The sequence below is a fragment of the Diadema antillarum genome, unplaced genomic scaffold (assembly GCF_040938485.1).
Source record: "Diadema antillarum isolate AM-2024a unplaced genomic scaffold, OU_Dant_1.0 scf00000192, whole genome shotgun sequence".
NCBI classification, from domain to species: domain Eukaryota; kingdom Metazoa; phylum Echinodermata; class Echinoidea; order Diadematoida; family Diadematidae; genus Diadema; species Diadema antillarum.
Window position 1 is genome coordinate 1,060,033 of NW_027271081.1, and position 26,758 is coordinate 1,086,790.

Here is a 26,758-nt window from a genome sequence, read left to right on the forward strand (position 1 = left end):
TTCATCCCAGCCGGAGAACACTCAGGACTAGTCTTTAACGGGTTAAACATATAAATATATTTTTTTCTCAAACATTTATCAATCTGTTGATTGTGTTTTGCTATCTATAACTTTCATGATGTAATAATAATAATAATAATAATAATAATAATAATAATAATTGTTTTGGATATAAACTCCAAATTTATTGTCCAAGAAAGGAAATTCTTTTTGCCCAATTGATCGTGGGCCCGGCAGCCACTGAGCAGCGCCAGATCGACGATGCTCTAACCTTTTCAACTGTTGAACGGCAAACAAGGTAGCAGCAACTCCCATCTTTTAACGTCTTTTGGTATGACGCGGCCGGGGTTTGAACCCACGACCTCCCGATTGTGAGGGCAGCCGCTCTACTCACTGAGCCAACACATCGCCAATGGTATATACATGTACATGTACAATTATATTATATTTATTTTTCAGGATCATTCTCTCTCTCTCTCTCTCTCTCTCTCTTTACTTCAATGGACTACATGCAACAATTGCAGGTAACTGCAGGTAACTTTAAATCGGAATTACATGAATACAAGTAATTTGCTCCACTGCATTTGCAGTGTGTAATACTTCATGACATGAATAGTTAATCCAGTGAAATAATTATACATATACCATGCTAAACCTGCATAGGTTGATTTTGACTTCAAGATGAACTTTACTACACGCAATTAACCTTCAATTAACTTGAATGACATATGCAATAACCTACAGACCCTGACATACGTACATCTAGCTCTTTATCCATGCATTACAATATGGCATGGATACATCTATGGAGTACAATGCATAGTGGACATCGGTCGCCATCACAGATTGCTTACATGAATATGTAGATGGTAAATAAATACAGCAAATAAACTACAATTGTATATTACTGGAAGCCATACTAGACGGTTGATACATCCCTGAGATAACAGGAGCATTATTGCCTTTGTATCTCGACAAGGTGAACAAATAAAGGTGTACAAACACTACAATAGCAATAAGGTTGAGATTGAAGTACATATACTGTATATGCCTAGACTAAATCTAGAATGACGTTATGTACTCACCTCTGCACCAGACAGCACTGATTAATTTGTTTCTTTGCTTGATTGCCATTATTGCCATTGTTAAAGATTGTCTTAATCTTTCCTAGAATGCCCTAATCTTATGACATTACCAGAAAGTACAAAGCAATCTATGTATTTGTTATGCCCTCAATTCAAGTACACATCATGTTATAAGCACAATCATTAAACATTTCTGCCAAGATTAGGAATACATGTACAATTTTGAGCCAGTCATTTATGGTAAATTGCACTAAGTCCTATGAACATAAATTCACTTCTGTGTTATTCATATAGACTGTTTTATTAGTTTTTGTTTGACTATTTCAATACACAAGGTCTTCTGTATGTTGTTAGAATTTCATGTGTTACATGCAAAGATTTTCAAAAGTAATCACCAAGTAAATACTTTTGGTATCTACTGCAAAGTATCATGCTACATCTTTTTTTTTTTTTTTTTTTGAAAAGTGGGAAGGGACTTCTAGGTCTGAACAAGAAAATTGCTTTCAACTCATAAGCCAGCTAATGCCCTAACCCCCATTTCTCTCACTACTCGATTAGTATGTTTGTAAAAACATTGACCTTTACATGAAATTATAAGATACTATTGCACTATGTTTTAAGCTAACTAATTTCTAGAAAGATAAACACTCCTTTTCATAAAATTGAATAAGACTTAAAAAGCTGCTTCCCTGCATTCATTACAATTTGTGCAAAATATCAAACTACCGATTGTGCCACATGATGTATGCAGTCACTTTGCATAAATTCATCTCCGTGACTCCAAGCGATGTTTGCAACCAAAGCACAGTTATTGCACACACATGGTGGTTCCACTAGTAGAGGAGCAGTATATGGGTTTGCATCAAGAACTCGTGTACATACTGACTACTCTGTTGTATTTCAATGTTGTAGTAAGCATTAAATATGCTGCAAAATCTACAAAACATTGTTGGATGTGTATTACCTATTCCAGGTCAGGTGAAGATATGTTTGCCTTCATCTACATATCATTTAAATGCCTTTGTTTTTGCCAGCTACTTCTATGAAGCAAAATGACTGATAAGAGTTCTTTCATACATAATCCATACACACACACATATCATATGTCTTGCCTGCACAAGGTCAAAAATAGAATGCAGAATTACTGCATCAAATAGTGATCTTAAAAGCACATCATACACCATTGCAAATATACATTTTAATGCAAAATAATATCATATCATTCACTTCCACTAACATCTTAAAGTCACTGAGTCTTACACAGCAGCAGCAAGCACCAGAGAACACTATTACCTGTTTGCATGCCAAGGTATTACACACACATTAAAAGGGTATGAAGTCAGTCATGTGGGTGTCATCAAATGAAGAACTCCTACTTGATGAAATCCCTGAAAGAAATGCAGAGGAGGGTTAACAAATTCAAATCAAAACATCTGTGTGAATAAGCTAACCATGCTACATGAAAGACCAAGAACACTTCAAGAATCAAATGTGGTGTTGACAAATTACACACTCGAAGCCAATAAACAGCTCTTAGAAAGGCTACAAATTCATCTTCCACCATTTGGAATTTGCTTGCAATGCATCGAAAGGGTCTGCCAAGAAACTTGTTTGGCTGATGCAATCTGCCAGGATGATTAATTGTTTTTTTAGTATCTTTAGATCAAAGGTCTAAAATAATTTTGATCATAGTACAAAGGCTTTTATTTCTGAAGTGCCCTTCCAATTCAGTGGAAGGTTGGTGGAATGTTACATGATGATTGATTGTGCCCTAGCAATTGTATTTCTAACAAGCTGCATACCAATAACTCTAGCATGGATGATTGGTGGCTACTGCTGTGGCCCAATTTATTGATTATCAGTAATCACTTTTTAAAAATTAGACAGCAACCATAATGTGGTATGCTCAGAGACTGTAGTACTTCAGTGAACCTCGTAGGTTATTTTTTTACATTTTCGTTGTTACCTAACTGAAAGTGTGTTATTACAGCATTATTTCACACATGCCTTAGGTATCTGTATAGATTTTAGAGCAAAAATCTACAGTTCTGCCAGCATAAAGAACCACCTTTTCACTTTAAAGTAATATCTATGTTAGATGTAAACTTGCTTGCAATTAGAAATGGTACTGTTGATACAAACAACTCCTTTTAAACATGAATCACATATTGTTAAAAAAAAAGAAATGAAGTTTTATTTGATTCTCATTATTCCTTTCATATTTTATGACACATGCTCAATTTCCAATTATGTTTAAATTTACATCTGTAAATGTCACCAAATATGTAGCAATATTGCAACTGGTGTAATCAGGGGGTGTCAGAAACAGCACTTCACATCCTAGGTTCTGTGAATGTGTCATCAGAATTTATCAATATGTGGTGGATTTTCTCACCTTAGAATGGGCGGCAGCTTTGGGGAGAAGGCAATGTTCTTGTGGCCAAAGCCTTCTGCTCCAAACGACACAAATTTGACTGGTCCTGCAGTGGGTGGCCTTGTGTCCATGGCCACTTCATACAGCTTTAATGAAAAGAGGATAAAAAAGGGAAAAGCACTTATGAATCACTTTCAAACAAATCTGGAGTACAGCAGGCACTAGTTAAACAAAAAAACAAAACAAAAAAAAAATCACTGATATAACAATCTATCCTTGTATCCAAATAGCATTTTGTGAAGTACAATTAAAGATTTAATTGTTTTGATGTGCAATTCCTGACAAATATTTAAATGGTGCAAAGGAGTTTGTTATATTAAGAGTCCATGGATTATCATTCAACAGCTTCAGAATTATGAACCCATTTCCTTGAACTTTAAAAACTTCCTTTAACTTCACCATGCTACATGAATAGATACACATCCATCATAAAAAAAAAATAGCATTGTTTGGAATTCTTTTCTGAATTTGCATCATCTTGCTTATTTCATAAATAAAATCAACAATTGAAAACATTTGTCAACCCTTCACAACTTTAAGATATCAAAAAAGATTGAGTACTTTTTAAAATGATAACTCTAAAATCATAATCATTGAATTTGTCCAAACTGAAACAAAAGGGTCTTGATCGCAAACCTTGCCCTATTAAATGACATAAAAAAACTTGCAATCAGTGAAGAAATTCTGACTCAGCACATAAAATGTGGACATGGGGATAAATAATGAGCGAGGGATTACAGACTACAATAGACATTGCTATGGAACAAGCTTGTTCCACCTCTCAGCTGGATGAATCAAAAAAGCATTATTCGCCACATAACAAAAATGATTGCATCTTGAGAAATATAATACATTACACTATCTTTTAGTCAACTTATCTTACACCGTAACCACTGTTGGTCTGTATGGTAAACAATAAATATACCACTGGACATTTCTTGCTCTTGTAAGTGAAGAACTTGCCTCTTTTCCTCATCAGAACAATCAACTACTGTAAAAGTGGATATTTTCGCGTGACTAATTTTTTGCGCTGGGTGAGCTGAGAAGAGTTTCGCGTGTTTTTAATTCCGCGGAATCAAGACATCGACTACTGGAACATATGGCAAGCACAAATATTTGTGTGCTTTTATTTTCACGCTAGTTTCGGGTTGCGCTAAATGCACGAAAATTTCAACACCGTGAAAATTTTCACTTTTACAGTAACAGAAGAATACCTACATATTCATATTTGAGTGAAGAATTCTTTTGGTTAAGTACCTTTTTGCCGAGGTCAAAGGGCACGATCCAATCATCCTCAGCATGCAGGAAGAGAATGGGGCATGTCACATGAGGAATGCTGTCACAAAGAGAGAGATAAAGATGACATTTACACAAAATATGAATATAAATGCACTTCTCTTTGATGTACTGCTCAAACTACTTAATCACTGCCTATTCTATTTCAAAAAGAATATGATATTTGAGGATAGTTATATAACATAATTGGTCATAAAGTAGGCCATGGTACATGACGATGATGTAATAACTCATACATGCACCATGGTTTTAGATATTGACCAATGTGCATCACACACCTGTTACATCATTGTTTTGGGGTCACATATATCATCTGCTTTTGGCATCTATTTCATTTCCATTTCAAATCCACCAGCAAGATACATCAATGTGGCGTGTCTATAATGACAGAATATAAATACAATACATGCACATATATATATATTTTTTGATGGCTAAATAAAGTATGTGGTAGTAAGATACATTCATGAAGTGCTCAAATTGCAACATTGCATGTCTGTAATAATTTCTTGTGGGGCAAGGCTCCCCATGTCAAAAACACTTCAAAATTGCAACTCTAAATGACTGCAGCGAACTGTGCGACACCTGATAAGCTGTGAGCATTCCAATCATTGCCATGGAACTCAAATCACTACAACTAATAATAATGGTTAACCTTTTCATGAATTGGGTCCCACTCTGTAATAGTATAACACAAAGATGATTACCTCTTGTCACTTTGAAAATATGGTGCAGTGACATTGAAGGCCATATCAAAGTAGAGCCTGCTGTAAGGTAGGACATTCCATGGCTGTGAAGAAAGAAAGTGATAAAAACAATGACATCATGTATACACAATGTGCCAAATAACTGACCTTTCCAGTTTTTTAAACAATTTCAAATGCTTACAATACATGTCTTTAAGTTAAGTCAGTTTGTTGAAACCACTAAGCTCAACTTGAGAAAATTAAATAACATCATATACATTTCTCTATTAGGCTGCGTTCACATAGAAGTATTCGGTATTCGGTTTTTGCTATTCGCTATTCGCTATTCGCTATTCGCGCACCGAATACACCATCACCCGCACCGTCAACTCACCATCCCATGCAGTGAGGATTTCTTCCTCCTACATCCCAGCAAATCTTATTAACAATTTCTAAACTGCATCAAAATGTCAGTCTACATGCTTATTTTTGCTACAGGGCAAATCCAGACCAAAATTGTCATTATTTCATAAACGAGAGACGGTATACGCTGCAAGAAAATCAAACAAGTTCGATTCCCACTTTGCTATACTTTTCTCAGCTATTCGTACTTTCGAATAGTGCCCTTTTATGTGAACTGGTGTGAGGAAATCCTTTCGTTCGATTCAAGCTATTCCCGTGCCCTCGAAAAACGAGCCCGAATACCCGAATAGTATACTTCTATGTGAACGCAGCCTTACAGATCTGACGAAGTGTCAACATAGTCAAGCTCAGGAATATAACTGTCATTTGATTACTGGACATGTCTTGAATATCTGTCATTCAATGGAACTTCTACAAAGCCTTTCAGAGTAAGCTTAAGTAACAAACATTTGTGAAGAAACTGCATGCCTTCTATGAATCAGACATAGCTTTAACCACATAGTCCAAGCTGGGCTAACCCAAACTTGAATTGAAATACAGTTGAACCTCTCGTATCCAGACAAGTCCGGACCGGGGCTCATCCGGATATGGGATTTGGCCGGATACGGGGGACTCAATGCTTTATACATGTACATATACATACACAAGTACTGATGTAGCCCATTGTAGTACCACATGTAGTAATGTGTATACTGCAACCTTTTCATTGTTACATTTGGGGATGTTTGGGGATGTTAAAATGTCTGAAGGTAACCAATTTGGAAGGAAATTTGATGTAATGTATGTTAATCATGTTGGAAGTAATATGTAATTCATGTGTGTTTGTGTAGGAGTTCTCAAGGAGTTGGGAATCCCCCTTTCCTCCCGTAATTATAAAAAAAAAATCACGGCGAGATTGCGTCCGTATAATAGAGAGATCTGGATAAAGGGAGGCCGGATAAGAGAGGTTCAACTGTACTGTAAAAGTGGAAATTCTCGCGGTGTTGAAATTTTGCGCATTCTGCGCAACCAGAAGCTAGCGCGAAAATAAAAGCACGCAAATAATTTTGCATGCCATATGCCCCAGTAGTTGATTGCCTGATTCTGCGGAATTAAAAACATGCGAAACAATTCTTACCCGGCCAAGCGCGAAAAATTAGTCGCGCAAAAATATCCACTTTTACAGTAGGTGTTAGGCAATACACTGTAACCAGAGGGATGAAACAATCTCATTTATTTCCTAAGCTGGGGGTATGGAAGGGAGAGGGTGGTGGGGAGATGACAGATTCTTACCAATCCAAATGGATGTCTCATCGTTTCATCCAGGAGGTTGTTGAAGGGTGCCTCCAGGATTAACCCAGTAGGACATTCCTCTGAGTTCACAGAGAGAGAAGGGGGAGAGAAAGAAAGGGGGGGGGGGTTGAGTTTGAGAGCATTACTCTTGTGAAATGTTGATTTGATAATTCATTCACAGACACTTTCTACTTAATACCATGTTCCAACAAACTATTTTCATAAAATATGCATGCCTTTGAGTGACTGCTATAGAACATGACAAAATTACTCTTCTTTGATAATCAGTAATAGAACATGACAAAATTACTCTTCTTTGATATGAAGTTTAATGTGCACTTGTCATTTTATTTTCTTTTTGTTTGTTTGATTGTTTGTCAGAAGCTAAAATTTTGAAGAATCAAATATTCAAGCAGATAAATGACTTCAACTAGGGATATTTACCTTCTCTGCAAATCTTGGAAGTAAATACAGTTGAGATTCTGAAAAAAAAAGATGAAATGAATAGCATTGTTAACAGACACATACTAAAAGAAAACACACACACACACACACAAATAAGCAAACAATACATTATACTTTTATTACGTGATCACTCTTAAAGATAAATCAAAACGTAACTCTTCAATCAACTTGAAATTCTAAACCTTTGATTATTGAGCATCAACTACAAATATCTGGGAACATGAAAGTCAGCAGGAAGCATTTTAAAATATCTGTTGACTTTTCAAAGTGTTCAATCTCAATGATGTTGGATATGACAACACTCACCCAGTACCCAGGGAATGTCCCCATATGAAAAAAGGGGAGTCCCCTGTTTTAGCTCTCAGCCATCGGTAAACAGTAAGAACATCATCATGAATACCCTCAGGTGTGGTGTAGCTGGATGAATCTCCATACCCTAAAGTTGAGTGACATATTGAGGATACAAAACAAAACAGATTAATGTCACAACAATGCTGAATTTCATGCTGTTGAAGTGCATTTTAATGCACTGCTCAATTAATGTGTATATTTCAGAAGCATTGAAGAAATCGAGTGACTTGTTAATGGTTGTCAAGAAAGTAAATTAAATTTTCTTTGTTAATTGTTACTAATTGTGGTAAACATAACATTTAATTCAACTTAACATTTAATTTAACAACATTTAATTTAACATAACATTTAATTTAATTCTATGGCTACAAAAGATGATGGCATCAATAATAGTAATCCAGTGATAGCAATAATCATACCACTAATACTTTTACTGGTTATAATGAAAAAAAACCCACCAAAACAAAACATCAGTAATCAGTTCACTATTTAAGATTGTAACAAAATTTGATGAGAACATTATCATGGTGACCACCCCCCCCCCCACTTACATTTTACAGAAAACTAACCTTGCATCGATATTGATTACAATGCTAGATTACCAACTAATTCTTTTGCGTAACTTGTTGAAAGTGGACCAAGGGATAATCTTAGCCCTTTTCTTGATTTGATAATATTAAAATCATTACAGTTTTGGAGGGGCACCTCACGTGGGTGTGGACGAGTTAGGGTCTGAAGTTCATTGTCATTAGATGAGACTGACTCTTCACATCTCCAAGCTGCCCATGAATGATGATTTGAGTTCATGACATGGTTGCTGAGTTTATTTACATGAAATGTGATCAAAAGGTTACATATGATAGGCATGTGAAATCATGATCATGATAATAAAATCATAAGTTAGATTTACAGATTGACTCATGAAATGTGATCGTATGATCAGGGTGAAATAACACATTATTGCTAGTTAGTGAACATAAAAAGCTTGAGATATTTTCTATACTTTATTGCAAACTCCTTCCTGAAAATATTTGAGGTGTTTTACTTTCCCTTTGATTACTAGGTAAACTCACTGAAGACACAATTCATGCTGAAACTTCATTATAACAAAAAGAATGAAGGGCTTAAACCTAAGTGGCACAATATCTGAAGTTTTCAGTGCTTGTTGATAAAACACTATCCCTTACTCACCCCTGTAATCAACTGCTACGACATGATAGCCCAAGTTTGACAACACTTTGTACACTTCCACTCTGTGAGGATTGGCTCTGTGATTCACAAACAGAAGGTAGTGAGAAAAACAAAAAGGTAAGATATTTCTTTTTTTTTAGGAAACTAAATCACAATTTATTGCATGAATCATCCCTGCAGGTATGATATGGAATAAATTCAAGCACACAAACAATATTTGAGGTACCCACACCATTATTCCTTGAAAGCTCTGTGGAATGCATCCTCCTTTAGAGGCAAAAGTGGGTATAATAAATTGGTGAAATTATATTCAATGATTATGAAAGTTAAAGGTTAGTCTCTTGTAGCTCCTTCATATGCATTTGTGACATGTACACTGATGTCAAAGACAGTAGTGAGAGTCATAGAATTTTTCAAAAACACACAATACTTGATACTGTAATCCCTCTTGCAGCTCCAAGAAGCTATACAAACAAACAATAACAACAAAAAGCCCCACAATTTATTTTAAGTAATATTAAAAAAAAAAAAAAAATCAATTTTTCATAATTTATCTAATTGGTTTCAATCTAAAACTCAGTAAGTATTGTGTGGCTTGGTTGTCTGGGAGTGATACAACATCAGCTGGTTTTGGTGATGGACACATACTTTCTATCAGCGCACTTCACTGTTCATTCAAAACTGAACAAAGAGTGCTGTGGTACAATCAGCCCTCATATCACTTGTCTTTTAACCAATCACTGACTCCATTTAATCCCTCACAAATGCTGGAGACTTGGCTACAGTAGGTGCTGGTACCTTGATCCTGAGTTGCCATGGCAATACATGACCACAGGTCTCTCGTCCGCGAGCGCAGCATCAAAGAATTCTGCTGGTATCTCGCTAGCCCCATCTTCCGGTGCAACACCGCGTGGTAATACCTGCCTGCAGCATTCAAGGTTTGTGTGATAGTTAGTGTTATATAGAAAGAGAGAGAAGGGATATCGGGGGAAACAAAATCTCTCGGGAGCTTTCGATTTAAGGATGGTAGGCAAAGAGGAAGGTTAGGCAGCCTACATAATCAATCAGTGCATGCGCGAAATTGAATATCTCTCTGCCTGTTGATTGTCAGGACAGTTCTTGGTGGAAATAGTGCTTGGTCTGTAAACAGGATGGAACAGCTAGCTGACATATTTTTAGGTACAGCACAGCGTGTGGCATCTTACAGTATAACACAGTACACTGGACACAACAAACCTCTTCAGGATACACGCATCCCTGTCCTCAGATATTGAAAATGCCAACAAATCAGGACAGAGCCAGAAGGGGATGGCAGGCTATTTTGTCAATTATTCACAGAAACTACCATGGGAAAGGGTTTCTCAGAGCTGTTTCTTCTCTTCTTTCTTATTCATTTGATGAAGAACACCTGAGAGAAACAAACTCAATAAAGGTTTGAGCACTCAAAGCTTAGTAGTTCAATGCAATTAGGGTGAGATTTAAGTTATCATATTTGTGTGTTCTAATAAGCTCTTGAAACCATTAACATCCAAGCATTGACATTGAGAAGGGCAATTAATTTAGTTCTGTAGACTTACCATACACCAAGTGTGACACCATCTGTTGAGGGTAAGTAAATATTCCTAGCTCCTGCCAAGCCATAAGTCTGTGGCTCATGGTAATTTCGGAAGATTGGACATCGAACTGTAAGATAACATCACAATGTAACAGAACTATCAATACTTTAAGTATGATGCTAAACACATCATATTGTTCTTGAAACAGAAAACTGGAGCAAAGTCTTCATCAGGACTGGAATTTACAAATCCTGCCGTGTCTAGACCATATATTTGAGTTAAAGGGGTCATACCACACAGACTTTCATCATATCTAATCTTACTGGTTGATTGTACTGCAACCCTCTATAATTAAATCAAGTTTAAAATATACATATAACAAAATGATGAATATTAATGGCGGCCTGGGGCCACCAGAAATAGATGTTGGGACAACACTTTCAAAGAAATGATATGTTTTGGTGGCCTGATTGGGCCACCAAGAATTTGTGAGTGTGTACATTGTGCTTATATATTGTTCTCGTCCATAGAAGGGGAGAAGGGGGGAGAATATTGCTCAGTGCTTGATAACTGCACACACTTCAGCTCGTTGTAACTGAACAGAATTAGTTTTCAAGGCAAAATTCAGTCTATTTTACAATCAAATTCGGCTATATTATTTTCCTCATGGCCAAATTTCACAGTCAAACTTTTACCTAGTCTATAACATAAGTGTGAATATACCCCTAGATGTTAAATAAACTTAATTCATTAATATACAATGTCATGAAAAATTACATTTATGTCTCAATTCAACATTGAATATAGTGTGTTAGACTAAGTTAACTAAGTCACAGTATACATGTGGTATTTGAAGCCCTTTTTCATACAGAATATTGGCTAATTGTAAGAGAGTTATGGTTGATAATTATCGTAATGCTTAATCAAATCATTTCACTTTTTAAATGTTTCTCTCTTACTCATTACTCACATTATGTTTGATGCACTTTACAATTCATGCCAATTTTCACATAATCATCACATTTTATTGTATTATTTTGATATTCTATAAAATCATTAAATTCTCATGTTTTCCTTTATTTTTCAACTATCACATTTCATTGTTGGGTCATCAAAGATAAAGGTTAGTGTTGAGCCTTGTATAAAAATTACTACAAGTCTTTGATACAAACTGGACATTTGACCTTGGACCCTGTACCTCCATCACACTCTGACTCCAATCTTACAGTTAATCTTCCTGTCACACTTTATCCATGTACTGAACTTATGAAGTTATGTTGAATACGGTTTTGTGAAAAAGAAATTATTATTTGCAACACCATATTGACCTATGACACAAGCTCCAGCTAAAGTTTATGTTAACCATGATGCGAAATTGCAGCATTTGATAGTCTCAGGAGCTGCCAATATCGCTACTTTTGTTACTGCAGTATTTGTACAAAAAGTGAGGAGTAAGATGCAAGTAAATGACAGAATTAGGATACCGGGTCAAGAATCAGGTTCCCTGATCTGTTTAGTCATTAAACAGATCGACAGAAAAAAGAACAACAAAAATTATGACGACAGGTGCATAGAAAGACATCAAGATCTGATAGGATGTAAACACTATGACAGGACAGATAGTGACAAGTATAAAGTGTAAATATGCACAGCATCCAAGGGCATTATTGAAATGTACTCTGCAATACTTGCAAACATGTATACCATGTATCCTACAAAGAGACTATCTGCAACACCATTCCCGATGTAATGAAGATTTATAACTTAACCCAAATTTACTAGTGCAGAAACAATTATAAAAAGTTCTTGTAAATTTTAAAGATCAGTTGTAACACACAATAACCAGTATTTCTTTTCTCTTCTTTTTTTTTTTTAAATCTAAGTAGGTGTAAAACATCTAAAAGCAAAAAAAACAAAAAACAAACAAACAAACAAACAAAAACCCTTCAACACTTAAACCACCCTTGGCTTCCCTCTTGAAAATCACTGAACCATCTGCTCCTGTTGTTGTTGTTGTGTGTGTGTGTTTGTGCTTATGTGTACACTTAAGTGAAAAAAAAAATGTCATTGCATATCTCTTATCATGAAAGCCATAATCATATTTTGGTTTAATGAATTTCATCATGGCATGTCAATGATATGCTAATAATTTGTGTTATTTGTATGATTATGATGATGATGATGACTATTATTGTTATTGAGTTGCTGTTGTTGTTGTTATTATTATTACCATTTTGCAAGAGGCATGTCTGTATGCCATCAAGGAGCATCAATGAGTGAAATACATAATATTTGTATAATTGTTTTATCATTGTTTGTTCGACTTCAAATCACTGAACAAATTCGAATAAAGAACACATACACAAAAGAGGGTTAATAATTAAACTTAGGGTTTAGGATCCTGCCAAGCCTTGAGCCATGAGATAATCCTTCTCAATTCAAAACAAGCATAAATTCATTTGCACTTATGTTTTAACAGACCATATCAAATGGATACACTCAAATCAATGGTAAATCAGAAGTAATATGCCAAAGAAATACACACAACGTAATCTCATCTGCCACTTGAACAGCATGACTGATGATTTGCTGTACAGTATGTCCCAAAAAAAATTACAACGGGGCCCTGCGCAATGATATCTTTAAAAATAGTTAATCAATCTAAATACAAATTCAGGGTATGAAACTATAACTCATTGCCCACATCTTACAGAAAACCCCATTTGATTTGCTTCAGTGGTCAAAGAGAAATGCAGAATTTTGTAGAGGATGTCGGGAATCTCTTCTGTCCAAGTTCTGTCTACTATTCACACACAAGATCATCGAAGTGCTAAACTCGGAAGAATCCGATTCATGACATGCTTTACAACAATCCACATTTCTCTGTAACCGCTGAACAAAATTGAATGGGGTTTTCTGCAAAATAGAGCTAAGATGTTATATTTTAAGATCCTGAAGTAGCACTTAGACAGGTTGATCGTATCGGGTGTTATCAATTTGAAAATCTGATTTTAAATTTTGGGGCGACTTACTGCCTGACTGCAGTATGTCCCCCCAAAAATTACAATCAGATTTTTGCATTGATAACGCCAAATAAGATTAAATTTTTTTAATGCTACTTCAGGGCATTAAAACATAACATTTTAGCTCTATTTTGCAGAAATCCCCATTCGATTTGGTTAAGCGATCACAGAGAAATGTGGATTGTAGTAAAGCATGTCATGAATCAGATTCTTCCGAGTTTAGCGCTTCGATGATCTTGTGTGTGAATAATAGACAGAACTTGGACAGAAGAGATTCCTGATATCCTCTACAAAATTCCACATTTCTCTTTGACCACTGAAGCAAATCGAATGGGGTTTTCTGTAAGATGTGGGCAATGAGTTATAGTTTCATACCCTGAATTTGTATTTAGATTAATTAACTATTTTTAAAGATATCATTGTGGAGGGCCCCGTTGTAATTTTTTTTTTGGACATACTGTATATTCAAATGGCTAAAACTTTCTACAATGTATTTACATTTTTCTGATATCCCTAAAATCAGTAATGACCCATTGGTTTAATCTTTCCCTTATTCATACAAATGAAAAATTCTCCCTAGGAAAAATCATCCTTCACATTCGTATGACACAATAGGGGATGTTGAATTTTGGACTCACCATAGCTAAGAAAGATGAGCTGGGAAGCAATGTCTGGTATGCACAGGATAAGGATGGGCACAATGAAATAAAACAGGAAAGAATTCAGGATGCAAATTTTCCAAGTCCATGACCAAATGACGGCCCTCTTCCTGAAAGGCAGAAAGTTGCAACAAAAAGACAAAACATAACTTTAAAATTGCATTTATACAAATAATGCTAGGGATGCATTATTCTCTGACAAATTGTTTTAAGTACACTAATTTGTGTGATATATACCGTAACTCTTTCAGTCCCGCAATCAATGTATTTAGAATGTCAATAGAATTGCAAGATGGCAATGGTGAGGGGTTAATGTCAGATATCCCAAGCTCTAAGCATCGTAATACTGTTGTTTTTGATTTGCTTTTTAAGGGACTATGTAATGCAAATGCATGTTCATTTGTGTTGACTCATGATAACCTCACCATCACTTATGTTGTGAAACAAATATCTACATATATTCCATTTTATGATAATATTTCTACTACTTTTCTTCAGATTACTTGAATATGCCCACAAAAACCCTTCCAAACCAATATTCTGTGCATAATCACTTCCAAAGTAGACAATGGAATGCACCTTCCACTCATCTGAGCAGAACTTGCATGTTTCTGTGTTCTACTGAGACTAACAAAAGACATTGCAGGGGAACATACAAGTTATGCTCGGTCTTGGGAATTAAAGGTGCATTCCAATGTCTTTTGCTAATCATACCAGTACTATAGCAATGATTGACAGATGAAGTCACAAGAAGAATATTGGTGTAGTATTTTTTTTTTTTTTTGTGGGCATAAGCTATCTGAAGAAAAATATTAGAAAAATTATTATGAATATGGAACATATCTAGATATTTTTTTTGCCACATAAATTATGTTGAGGGTATCATGAATCAACTCAAGTCAATGCATTCCACACAACACCTGTGGGTCCTGAAAGGACATGTTGAATTCATATCATCATGCATTGGATAGGCTGAAGTACATAATTTTATATGCAAGATAAAACAATGTCAGCTGGGATCAAAATATTGTGAGTGTGAGATGATTTTTTTTTTAAAGAGTTTGGCACATTCTTTTGAAATTGTCTGTTTACTTTGTTTCTGCTACATGGATAGTAAGTAATACCAGTAGTCAGCAATATTGCTATGCTTGAATTTCCTCTTACCTGATCAAGCACATTATATGAAATGAAGTGAAATATCACTTGAGCAGATACAGTAAATTACTCAGTAAATGAAATGATTGAGCAATATTACTCAGTTCAATTCCTCAAAGCTTCCTCATGAGCATCTACCACGGTGGTAGTCCTGTAGTGGAGAACTGAAGATCACTCAAATATTCTATATGACTCTGAACTGAAGCAATTTCATACAGGCAGAAAGGAATCCAGGTCCTTTTTCCTGCAGGTAATATGCATCATGCCAGTGACATTGACATTCTCAATGACAGCACGCTGGCTGACTCACACACTATAAAACAGGCTATACGATTTCCTACTACAGCCACTGCTTGCATGATGTCAAACAAACACTGCTCTAGCCTGAAACCCTCATCCTTGAATCTGCATAATTTAGGGATTAACATTCCTGGGTGTGATTTGTAGATATGTGGGAGTATCTAAAAAAAAAAAAAAAAATCAATCCATGCACAAAATGAGACAGCCGGCATCTGCATCCCTTCCTAGTCCTACTTCCTAAAATCCTACCTTTAATGCATGCCAATGTTATGTTACATTTCATTCAGTTGCCTCACAAAAGGAAAAATACAATCAATCAACTCAAAACTATCTTTCTCACTACCGGTTTAGGAACGCTTCTTGATTTTTCATTTGGTTCCACTGACAGAATCTAATAAATCTACTGATACCGGTAGCACTCATAATTGGAGGAGAGCACTACTCACCGCTTCCTCACGTGCTCGCCGCTCGCCCTCTTGGCCGAATCCTGCCCGGGCCCGGTCGGCGTCGACTCCACTCCGTTGTAGACCTCTTTTGGTGAATGCTCCTCTTTGCTGTTCTTGGAACTCGTTTTACCGCGATGTCGGTTCATTTTGAACTATCATCAGACCTTGATTCTGAACTACGCTACAAAGACACAATTTTTCAAAGTAGTGATCTGTCCTACAAGCAAATACTAGGATTAGTAAGACTGGGAGTGATATTTGGATTGTCGGTCGAAGCACGCAGCGATCGAACGCGAGATTGCAGTGTTTACAATACGTACATGTACGTCCTTATGAATATTCACACACGCACGGTCGACAAACTTTGTTAGCGCGAAATGCGAAAGAGCAGCTCAGCGTAGTAACTGCTACGCCTGAACTCCAACTTTCCCACTGTACACTGATATTGCAATTGATTGCCTGTATTTTTAAGAGTAGATTTTAAACCATGTATGGAGACAAAGCAATCGAGCTTATACATGAGTTACACAGAGCGGTAAATGGTGCGTTATCTCCGTTCAACGTGAGTATAATCGAAGTGTAACGATCACTATAGTCCCATTAACTTTATTTGATGTTACTCCACTTGGCGTGTTGTTTATTAAACGCACTTGACCGAAAGATCGGTCTGTATCTGTCCGTCGGGGAATGTTCCGCGGAGACTGCGTCTGGCTTCACGGATCCCCTCCGTATACAAAGGACAGCGTTAATGGCAAAATGTAAAAGAGTCCTCCGGACAGACGGATCTTTCTGTCTATAAACGCACACGCCTTGTGATTGTGAAAACTGGAGGGTGTGGAAGAAGCAAATAAAATCACCAAGCTAGTACTAGTGTTACAGTTAGATAACTCAAAAAAAACGGTAATGCTGTCTTCATTCAGCATATTACAAATTTGAATGACAGACTTCAGCTCAGTTATAAAGCCCTTAAGAAGCTGATCATCTTCTCTCCTCTTCCTTTCCTGTCTTTTGTTCTTCGTAGACTTGTATTGTTACCGTCTTCTCTCCTCTCGATCGGTACTGTCTCGCGTCTTATGTGTGTGGGTAATGTGTGTACGAGTGTGTTGTCCTCGTCATATTTTCCCGGTACACGTGGTTCAGTGTACAGTGTCCGGGCAGCGCATTAACAGCATTGATATTCTATTCTTATTTTTTTTCCCGACCTGCGTATCTCAATATAACTACATGTATATCTTTACAAATGACTTAAATAATCTATATCAAATATAATAGCTATAAAAAAACCCTCGAATGATATATTATTTGTTCATTATTCATCTAGCGATCCACGTCCCACAAGCTTTGCTTTTTAGTGGATCACAATTTTCCATAATCGAATCTATTTTCCGCACGCCCACGAAGTATATATGTATTGTTCCTCCTAATTATTGTATATATAAATATATGTTGTTATATAATTTATCTTGATACTACATGAATCTTTTCAAATGTTTGAACAATATTATTTCATGACATGTATACTTTGTATTATGTTTTGATTCTCATTGATTGGAAATAAAACTATGATTGAATTGAATTGATTGAATTGAATTTAATTTAATTTAATTGAATTGAATTGAATTGAATTGAATCATTATTCATAGCCTCTAACTATACACGGCCCAGTCACTGTAACTTGTAAGTTGCACAGCGTACTGACAGCGTCTGGTCGCGCTACATAGCCTCTAGATTCTATATGTTAATTTCATCATGTTTATGAATGTGGATTTAAATAATAGACCTAACATTAGAAATATTAGAATCTAACTGTAGAGCCTTCTACAATGTTAAACTTATTTAAGTCTATCAGTACGATATAATTTAGAAAATGATATGGAGAAATAATTTTTTCCACCCACTAGTGTAGATTCGACGTCCTTCGAATTCGAAGGGAGTGTCATGTGGTGGGATGACTTCAGAGACTACAACAGGCCCATAACTAGGATTTTTACAGGAGGGTTCAGAATTAGAATTTTATGTTAGCTCTAATAGAAAAAAGAAAAAGTGGGCCTAATTTTATATCCACTTACGGATTTTTTTTTCTAATCAGCTGACAAGCAAAAAAAAAGGGGGGGGGGGTTGTGGGACCCCCTGTGAACCCCTGCTAGTTAAAGGCCTGCTAGTATAATCTAAACTTTACTAGGGGGTCTAGTAGACTCTAGATCTCGACAATAGTTCTACGGAGGCTCTACCTCATTTGACTTTACTGAGTACTAATACTTAACACTACATGTTACTTATTTGCAATGTATTACACTCTGCCTTCACAGGAGGATGGAGTGAGGCAAGTTCTTGAAGAAATGAAGGCCCTTTATGATCAAAACCAGAGTGATGTGTAAGTACAACAAAGTAGACTAGATAGATATACTGTAAAATTGGACATTTATTGAGCAAGTAACTTTTCATGCTCGGCTAGGTAAGATGAATTTTGCGTGCTTTTGATTTCATGGAATCAAGACATTTATTAGTGGAACTGCCACATATTACATGCAAGAATGTTTGCATGCTTTTGTTTTCATGCTAGTTTCTGGTCGTGCAAAATGTTCAAAAATTTTCTCTCAGCGAAAATGTCCACTTTCACAGTTTATCATTCAAGATCAAGATTCACTTTTGTTTCATAGTACAGTCTACCAAATAGGCCTATATCATGTATTATTACACTGGTCAGTCATGCTGTATCTTTTTGAGCCATTGCTAGTTTTCTTCTTTTTTTTTCTTTTTTTTTGAATGAACACTACTTGTATTTGTTGAGTTAAGCATAGAGGTGTTCATATAGAACTTTACAATGCTTTTATGATTTTCTTTGTAGTTTCTTTGAAATGAAATTGTAGCAGTCTTACCATTACTGCAGTTATCACTAGTAGTAGGAGTAGTAGTGACTGAAGTGACATCTCTGCTGAAATAAAAAAAAAAAAATCACCTGACTAATATCTTCTCTGTTCAGTGATATTGTCCTGTTCAAGTAGTGAAACCATGAACTGCTGACATCGTTTTCTGTTCTTTGTCCCATCTTTATCCACAAAATGTTTTTCTCTTACGTGACAGGGAAGCAACAGTTCAAGGGGAGAAAGATCTCCTACCAGCTGTTCAGTTTCGTCACACATGTCTGGAGAGAGATAAAAGATGTCTGCTGGCTTATTTGTATGTATGCCATTGCAGTGCACTCATCATTGGCGAGTTTAGGCTGGTTGATGATGCTTCTTATCAAATTGTTTTACTACTGCAAAGAGTCAATGTCAAACATTTTAGAATTGAAAGATCAACTTGATTTTTGTCAAGAAGGTTAGTATCTTTAAATATTCTATTTTTGGGGTAATGAATATACCTGTATGGAAGCTTCTTGAAATCTATTATAATCTTCACAAAATCCATGTAACAACAACCCAAATACACAATATTCAGGACCAGAACAATAACTGTAAATGGATTGATGTATTATGTGGATCTCTGCATCAAGCTACTTATTGCTTTGTCTCGATATGAACAGTATTGATGGTAAGTAATGCATCATTTTTAATGTGTTCCAACTATCTCTTTCTGTTTTTTACTTTATCTCCCCCCTCCCCCCATGCTGTGCAGACACAACAGGTTACACATGATCCGTGACATGAGATGGGAGTTTGGAAGTGTCTTGCCAGCTGATGTCAAGTACAATTTATCCGAGCAAGAGGTATGTGTCTGGTCATCCTTCTGAAATCCAAATGTCAATGCACAGCATATGTTGCAGGGTGAACCAGGAAACTTTAAAGCATAGTTTGCAGAGGATGTTGCCCTAATTGATCATGAATGCTTCACTTAATATGAACAGTGATGACATATAATGTATAGTTGATGTAGACCTTGCTCAACTTAAAGTCTTTCGTAAGTTGACACTCTTTAGAAGTCCCAGTGTTCTTTTTTTTTTGTTTTGTTTTGTTCAGAAGGCATAAAAACTGACACATAAATTAATTTCATGTTTGCATTTGAGTAGTATGTCCCATAATGTGTGAGAAGCATGTAGAGTTTGATGGTTTATCGAGATATAAGTCATAGGTTAGTTATTGAACAACAACAACAAAAAAAAAAGGTCGAGCAGGTACTCTGGAAACTTTTTGAAAGAAATTTCTAACATTTTTTAATGAAAGATGGACTATATTGATTCCATTTTGGTGCCTCAAATGTGAATTAAGAGAGCAACTTATACAAAACGAATAAAAAATAAAAGTAGATAGATTTTGCTGATTTATCAGTTACCAGAATGGATATGGGTTGGGAAGGCAGTTTATCATGAGCTGTAACCATTCTCTTTTTCTTTGAGGAAAATGTTACTGCAGTCACATATGGTAATAGCTAATATATCAGTATTACAGAAGTGTTTGTAGCCCTCTTTTCATTTGTGTTTCCACATCTTTGACATGGTTTATATGGTGGGAATTTTCAGCACTCTTGGGTGAATCTGCAATGCCCTTCCCAAATTTTAAGACAAATTTTACAGGGTTACTAAACAAAGGGTGCCTTTAGGTAGGCCCTGTCAAATATTAGTGCAATCAACACATCCTGATAAGCCTTCCATTTTTGTATCAGTGCATTGAAAGTGACATCTCATCATCCTTCTCTCACATTCCCTTGTGCTTACAGGTGCAGTGGTTTACCAGGTACAATAAGTCCCTAGCCTCATACATGCGGACACTGGGAGAAAATGGACTAGATTTAACGCAGGTGGGTGTCAATACAGACCACTTTACCTATTTTGTCAGACGAGTATCCCTGGGATGCCAAGTTCAAAACATTTTTATGAGTGAGATTTTCATGACTTGGCATCTCGGAAAAGAAAATATACCTTCAATTGCAACTATCACTTTAATCTTTTTAGGTATGCTCATTATTGTAGGCCCAAGTTGCAGACTTCACCCAATGTGTGAGAAAAAAAGGTGCCATGCATGAGATCGTGAGACGGCCCCTAAATGCTTGAGTCTCACGCAGAATATGTGAGACTTGGTAGCTCTGGTATCCCTGCAAAACATTCACTTTTAGTCTCAGGGTCTCCTCACCCCACCCCCCCCCCCCAAAAAAAAAAAAAAGAAAAGAAAAAGAAAGATACATATTTATATAGCAGAACAAAAAAGAAAAACAAACAAACAACAAACTAAACCAAGGCTGTGGACCTTGGTTTGTTCCACATGTGGATCACTCATAGCCCTATCTCTCAAAAAGAAACTTGCACATCACTGCTGCATGATTAAAGAAATAGTTCTGGAGACTTTGTACTATATTTTAGTGGACATTTGAAGACATTGGGCACTTTGCAAATCAGGGTTTCAATCTGCTTTACATAGCTCAAGTAAATGTTTTAGTGGATTATGAATGAAATGGTAATCCCTTTGTTTTGATATCTTGTCTGCATAAAGTGAATGTCTCTTTCTTGCTGCTCCATCTTGGCAACTAAAACTAGTCTAAACTAGTCAAATCTTGTCACTCCCCGAATTAAAGTTATTAATAAAAAAAAGAAAAAAGATTTGTCAATCAGTTGAGATTGTATACTGAAGAATGGATTTCCCTATCCAGTACCCAAGAAGTGAAATCTTTAGTTTTGGGGGTTGTTTGTGGAAAACCCTCTTTTGAAGGCCAGTGCTTGTAATTTGGTATTGGATTCATCTTTATTTGTATATGACAAATCAAGTAAATATGCGTAGATAATTCAAAATTATATGTTGTGCAGACTCACTCTTGATTTAGCTATTTCGTTTGTTTTACTTGTCAGGACCGAAGCCCTCCAAAGAGCTTATATGTTGAGGTAAGATTTGACTTTTCCCCCCTTTTGTAATGATTAAGTTCGGATTATGAATCAGTGAGAATATCTCTTGTAAACCCTTCATATGAAAATTTTACCAAATAATGTCAATTTATAACACTAAGAAGACAGGACATTTGCCCATATATGATCATACTGTCTTCTTTTGAATTTCACTTGTCCACAATTTCAGTACATACTGTATAAGCTGTTATTTTCGTGAGGGTTTAATTTTCACGAATTTTGCGAATCACAGTTAGACTGCGAATTCAACAACACACGAAAATGTCATCATGCGCTAAGGAAATAGTGCGCTTATGAAGGCCTCTGTGTCAATTTGCGAAAACAACATCTCGCAAAAATGTCTGTGACCTCATTCGCAAAAATAACAGCATATACACTCAGTATCAGCAAGCATTCTGGTGCCATAAGCCATTGGAGACATTCTGTACATCAGTCATACAGAGATAATGGTCTTTGGAAAGGTTGAAGTCACGCTTAGTGATAATGCCTTTGAACAGAATCAAGTGAATTATACTGAATGCAGCATATGTATTGCACTGTTTCGATAGTTGTGAATTTCACAAGTTGACTGATACTCACAGACTTAACAACTCTCAAAAACATTGTCTCTAGTGACATAATTACAGTGTGTAAAATGTGGTTGTCAATCAGGAATTTCACCTACCTGCACAAGAGAATAAAAAGTGTCATTGTAGAAAACAGACATAAACTGTCAACTGCTACTGTCTGTGTAAACCTGTGTTTGCTTCCGACTACATGTACAGTATGTGCTTTATACGCAGGTGCGGTGCCTTGTGGACTATGGGGAGTTTGAAACTGAAGATGGCAGCAGTGTTGTGTTGAAGAAAAACAGCCAGGTATCACATATTTGTCTGTTTGTGACAACTATTATGGCCTTATTGCTTCATCTTCTTTTTGAAAATCTGTGATAAGGAATTATTGCAATTTCTATAGGAAATGATATTTGACAGTGGAAAGAAGGAAAGATGATTTATATTTCCAGGTCAAGGTGGAGAATTTTAATTGTAACAAGTAAATAAGACAGTACTGCATCGTGTACAGGGTAGTGAATGTTTGTGGAGTGAAATCACTGTGAAGTTCACCTTCTGGTATGAAGTGATTATATCTTGTAGTTTCACCAGGTGTACAAGGGATGTCATGTATCGTCAGCAACCAAGATATGACTTGTTGATTGACTTGCAGTTTTCATATTGCTCTTACTGTACATTTGTTTTTAGGTTAACTAGTGTACACATGTAATAAAGTGAATTAAATTGTGATGTTGATCACAAAAATCTGTGAGAGTATTTGCTCTTTTGCCAGTGTGCTGCTTGACACGGTCTACAGTGCATGTTTGGTAATGAAAATAAGTGGCTGTTGGATATTGCATATCGTCGCTGGGGTGACAAGACCTTGTATCTGCAATTTTGGTGAAAATGACTTTTTTTTTTTTTTTCATTCAGTATTTATTGGTAAAAAGCAAATGCCATTTACAGCAAAGAATAAAAAAATCAATCGAATTACAGAATCACATAATAAAAAAGTGCAGCAAAACAAAGTGGATACTTAAAATATCACATAACAAATATAACAAAAATACCTTGTAGAAAAAATATACAGTGCAAATTAAATGTCAAACCTCCATTTTTGGAAATGAATACCAAGTTTGCCTTTCTTTTTAGAAATTCTATATTCTATTTCTTTATTATTATTTAAGTAAGCCTGGAAAGATTCAAAAGTAGGGGTTTTATTCTGGAATTTACAGACATATATGAAATACTTTACAGATAACTTTTTAGCTCACCTGAGCCAAAGGCTCAAGTGAGCTATTGCGATCGCCCTTCGTCCGGCGTCCGTCGTGCGTCGTGCGTCGTGCGTCGTGCGTCGTGCGTCGTCCGTTGTCCGTCGTCCGTCGTGCGTCGTGCGTAAACTTTTTACATTTTCATCTTCTTCTTGAAAACCCCAAGACCGATTTTCATCAAACTTGGCAGGTAGCATCCCTAGGGGGTTAGGAACTCAATTTGTTAAAATGGGCACCATGTCCCACCCAGGGGGCCCCCAGGGGGGCCCAAACCCCCCAAAATTAAGGAATCTGTAAAAATCTTCTTCTCTAGAACCAGAAGTGATAGAGCTAAGTTAATACTATGAGTTAGTACATTGATGACTGTAGTTTCAAGTTTGTTCATGGCAAAATTAGGGGTGCCCCCCTTGGGACCCAGGGGAGGGGGGGGTGGGGAGGGGTTCTAATGGGGCCTAAATTGTACATTTTCATCTTCTTCTTGAGAACCCCATTACCCATTTTCACCAAACTTGGCAGGTAGCATCCCTAGGGGGTTAGGAACTCAATTTGTTAAAATGGGCACCATGCCCCACCCAGGGGGCCCCCAGGGGGCCCAAACGCCCCAAACTTAAGGAATCTGTAAAAATCTTCTTCTCCAGAACCAGAAGTGATAGAGCTAAGTTAATACTATGAGTTTGTACATTGATAACTGTAGTTTCAAGTTTGTTCATGGCAGAATCAGGGGTGCCCCCCTTGGGACCCGGGGGAGGGGGGTGAGGAGGGGTCCTAATGGGGCCTAAATTGTACATTTTTATCTTCTTCTTGAGAACCCCATGACCCATTTTCACCAAACTTGGCAGGTAGCATCCCTAGGGAGTTAGGATTTCAATTTCTTAAAATGGGCACCATTCCCCACCCAGGGGGCCCCCAGGGGGGCCCCAAACCCCCAAAATGAAGGAATCTTTAAAAATCTTCTCTAGAATCAGAAGTTATAGAGGTAAGATAATACTATGAGTGAGTACATTAATGACTGTATTTTCAAGTTTGTTCATAGGAGATCAAGGGGTGCCCCTCTTGGGGGCAGGGGGGGGGGGGGGGGGGTTGGTTGGGAAGGTCCAAATGGGGACCTGAATTGTACATTTTCATCTTCTTCCTAAAAACCTCATGATGTATTTTCATCAAACTTGGCAGGTAGCATCCCTAGGGGGTCAGGATCTCAATTTATAAAAATGGGCACCATGCCCCACCCAGAGGGCCCCAGGGGGCCCCAATCCCCCCCCCCCCCCCCAAATTAAGGAATCTTAAAAAATTTGGGCCCTTATTGTACAGTTTCATCTTCTACTTGAGAATGCCTGGTCAAATTTTGGTAGAGCTGTGAATAATTTAGATTAGTGACTGCGTGAAAGGTGAACTTGCGATACTCAGGTGAGCGCTAGACCCGCGGGTCTCTTGTTTGATTAATGGTCAAATAATTGGTTAAGTGATGTCCTGTCCAAATCCTAACTGTCTTACCACAAAAATGAAGCCACCATGACATGTCCAAGGAAAGGCTATCCTATTCGCTATAGTGCTTTGGCTGCCATGTTTTTTGGCTCTCCTGAACATTTGACATTTTGTAGATACGAGGTCTTGTTGCCCCAGCGACGAATGCTGTACTTTTAAAAAGGAAGTGGAAAGCAAATTGCCACTGTTTTGGTGCATAGTGAATTGCCAATATCAACACAGTGTAGCAATATGTTCCACACTTCATGACAAGTGCAGTCTTTACCAGCTTATATCCACACCACTGTGCATTCTCTGTGTCGTTGGTCACACTTCTCTCTCATCTTCGTTCTCTCTTTTATGTTGACACACTCAGCACTTCCTCCTGCGATCTCTCTGTGAGCCTCTGATCAGGCAGGGAGTCCTGGAACACATCATGTCATGATCATCCCACTGACAACTGCTGATTGAGAAATATTCAGGTCATTTGAACACTCTGACAGCAGTTGCCTGTGTCAGCTTTCTGCTCCAGCCAGAACATGAGCCAGACAGGGAGGACTGTGGAATACCGTGTGCCTTGACTGTTGAAACTTGGATATTTCCATCCAACTGTGAGAACTGCCCACAGTACAGTTTGCCTTTAAGTGTGCATGGATTGAAGCGTGCCTGGTTGGTGAAAAAAAAAATCATACCACTAGGAAAGATTAATTCAAGGACATATGTGACTGTCCAATACAAAACCAACAAAAAGTCGCACGAAACAGTTTTATGCAAGGAGTCAAAATAGATGAAAAGATGCAACCTAGTCAATCGTTGGTTTTATATATTTTCTGACAGAGCAATTTTTTTTTTCTAACGTAATTCTACTCAAATGGGAAATTGTATTTGATTTTTTTTGCAGTTTTTCTAGAACATATTTTTGTTGAATAGTGTGATTAGTTACTTCTGAGAGCCCCCTTTTAATTTCTCAAAAACCCTTTACACACCCTTCACTTTAAACTCTCAACAACTTTTGAAAGGATGATGCTACTGCTTTGAAAGTTGGGCATTAGTCATGAATAGAATGTGCTGATAGAGGTGTGCAACATTTACATACTGTATTGTGACATATTGCAGTTTTCAGTTGATGCCCTGGATGAGGGTCCCAACAAACTTAGTTCACTGGACATGCATTGATGGCTAACTGTGATCCCCCTTCCCCCCCCCCCCCCCCCCCCCCCCCTTGACCTTTAGAGAGATAATTTTTATACCTTATATGCCTTATGTTTTGCAGTGTTTTTGTGAAGCAAATTTCTCAATTCATCATTCTGAAATTAACAAT

The 26,758-nt window shown here is 36.9% G+C and overlaps 2 protein-coding genes across 2 annotated transcripts; one reads left to right on the plus strand and one right to left on the minus strand.

The window, feature by feature from the left end:
- Positions 1–1,700: 1,700 nt before the first annotated feature.
- LOC139723469 (lysophosphatidylserine lipase ABHD12-like) lies at positions 1,701–16,488 on the minus strand. Its single transcript, XM_071634715.1, has 12 exons — positions 16,343–16,488; positions 14,421–14,551; positions 10,781–10,886; positions 10,002–10,127; positions 9,204–9,280; positions 7,968–8,097; positions 7,641–7,678; positions 7,197–7,276; positions 5,523–5,605; positions 4,777–4,855; positions 3,481–3,605; positions 1,701–2,473 (listed from the first exon to the last, which is right to left on the minus strand). Exons 1-12 carry the CDS (start codon positions 16,486–16,488, stop codon positions 2,458–2,460), a joined length of 1,137 nt encoding a protein of 378 aa, XP_071490816.1. The 3' UTR covers positions 1,701–2,457.
- A 341-nt stretch (positions 16,489–16,829) lies between these two features.
- On the plus strand, positions 16,830–26,117 carry LOC139723524 (DNA replication complex GINS protein PSF1-like). Its single transcript, XM_071634762.1, has 8 exons — positions 16,830–16,904; positions 18,652–18,716; positions 19,427–19,522; positions 19,961–20,051; positions 20,999–21,079; positions 22,122–22,154; positions 22,958–23,032; positions 25,814–26,117. Exons 1-8 carry the CDS (start codon positions 16,830–16,832, stop codon positions 25,880–25,882), a joined length of 585 nt encoding a protein of 194 aa, XP_071490863.1. The 3' UTR covers positions 25,883–26,117.
- Positions 26,118–26,758: the final 641 nt, after the last annotated feature.

Coding starts and splice junctions, on each gene's coding strand:
- LOC139723469 (XM_071634715.1), bottom strand. CDS start 16,488: ATGAACCGACATCGCGGTAAAACGAGTTCCAAGAACAGCAAAGAGGAG. Junction 10,128..10,780: donor GGTGTCACACTTGGTGTATG/GTAAGTCTACAG, acceptor TGAATGCTGCAG/GCAGGTATTACCACGCGGTG. Junction 4,856..5,522: donor TATTTTCAAAGTGACAAGAG/GTAATCATCTTT, acceptor TCTTTGTGACAG/CATTCCTCATGTGACATGCC.
- LOC139723524 (XM_071634762.1), top strand. CDS start 16,830: ATGTATGGAGACAAAGCAATCGAGCTTATACATGAGTTACACAGAGCG. Junction 20,052..20,998: donor ACAATTTATCCGAGCAAGAG/GTATGTGTCTGG, acceptor TTGTGCTTACAG/GTGCAGTGGTTTACCAGGTA. Junction 22,155..22,957: donor CAAAGAGCTTATATGTTGAG/GTAAGATTTGAC, acceptor CTTTATACGCAG/GTGCGGTGCCTTGTGGACTA.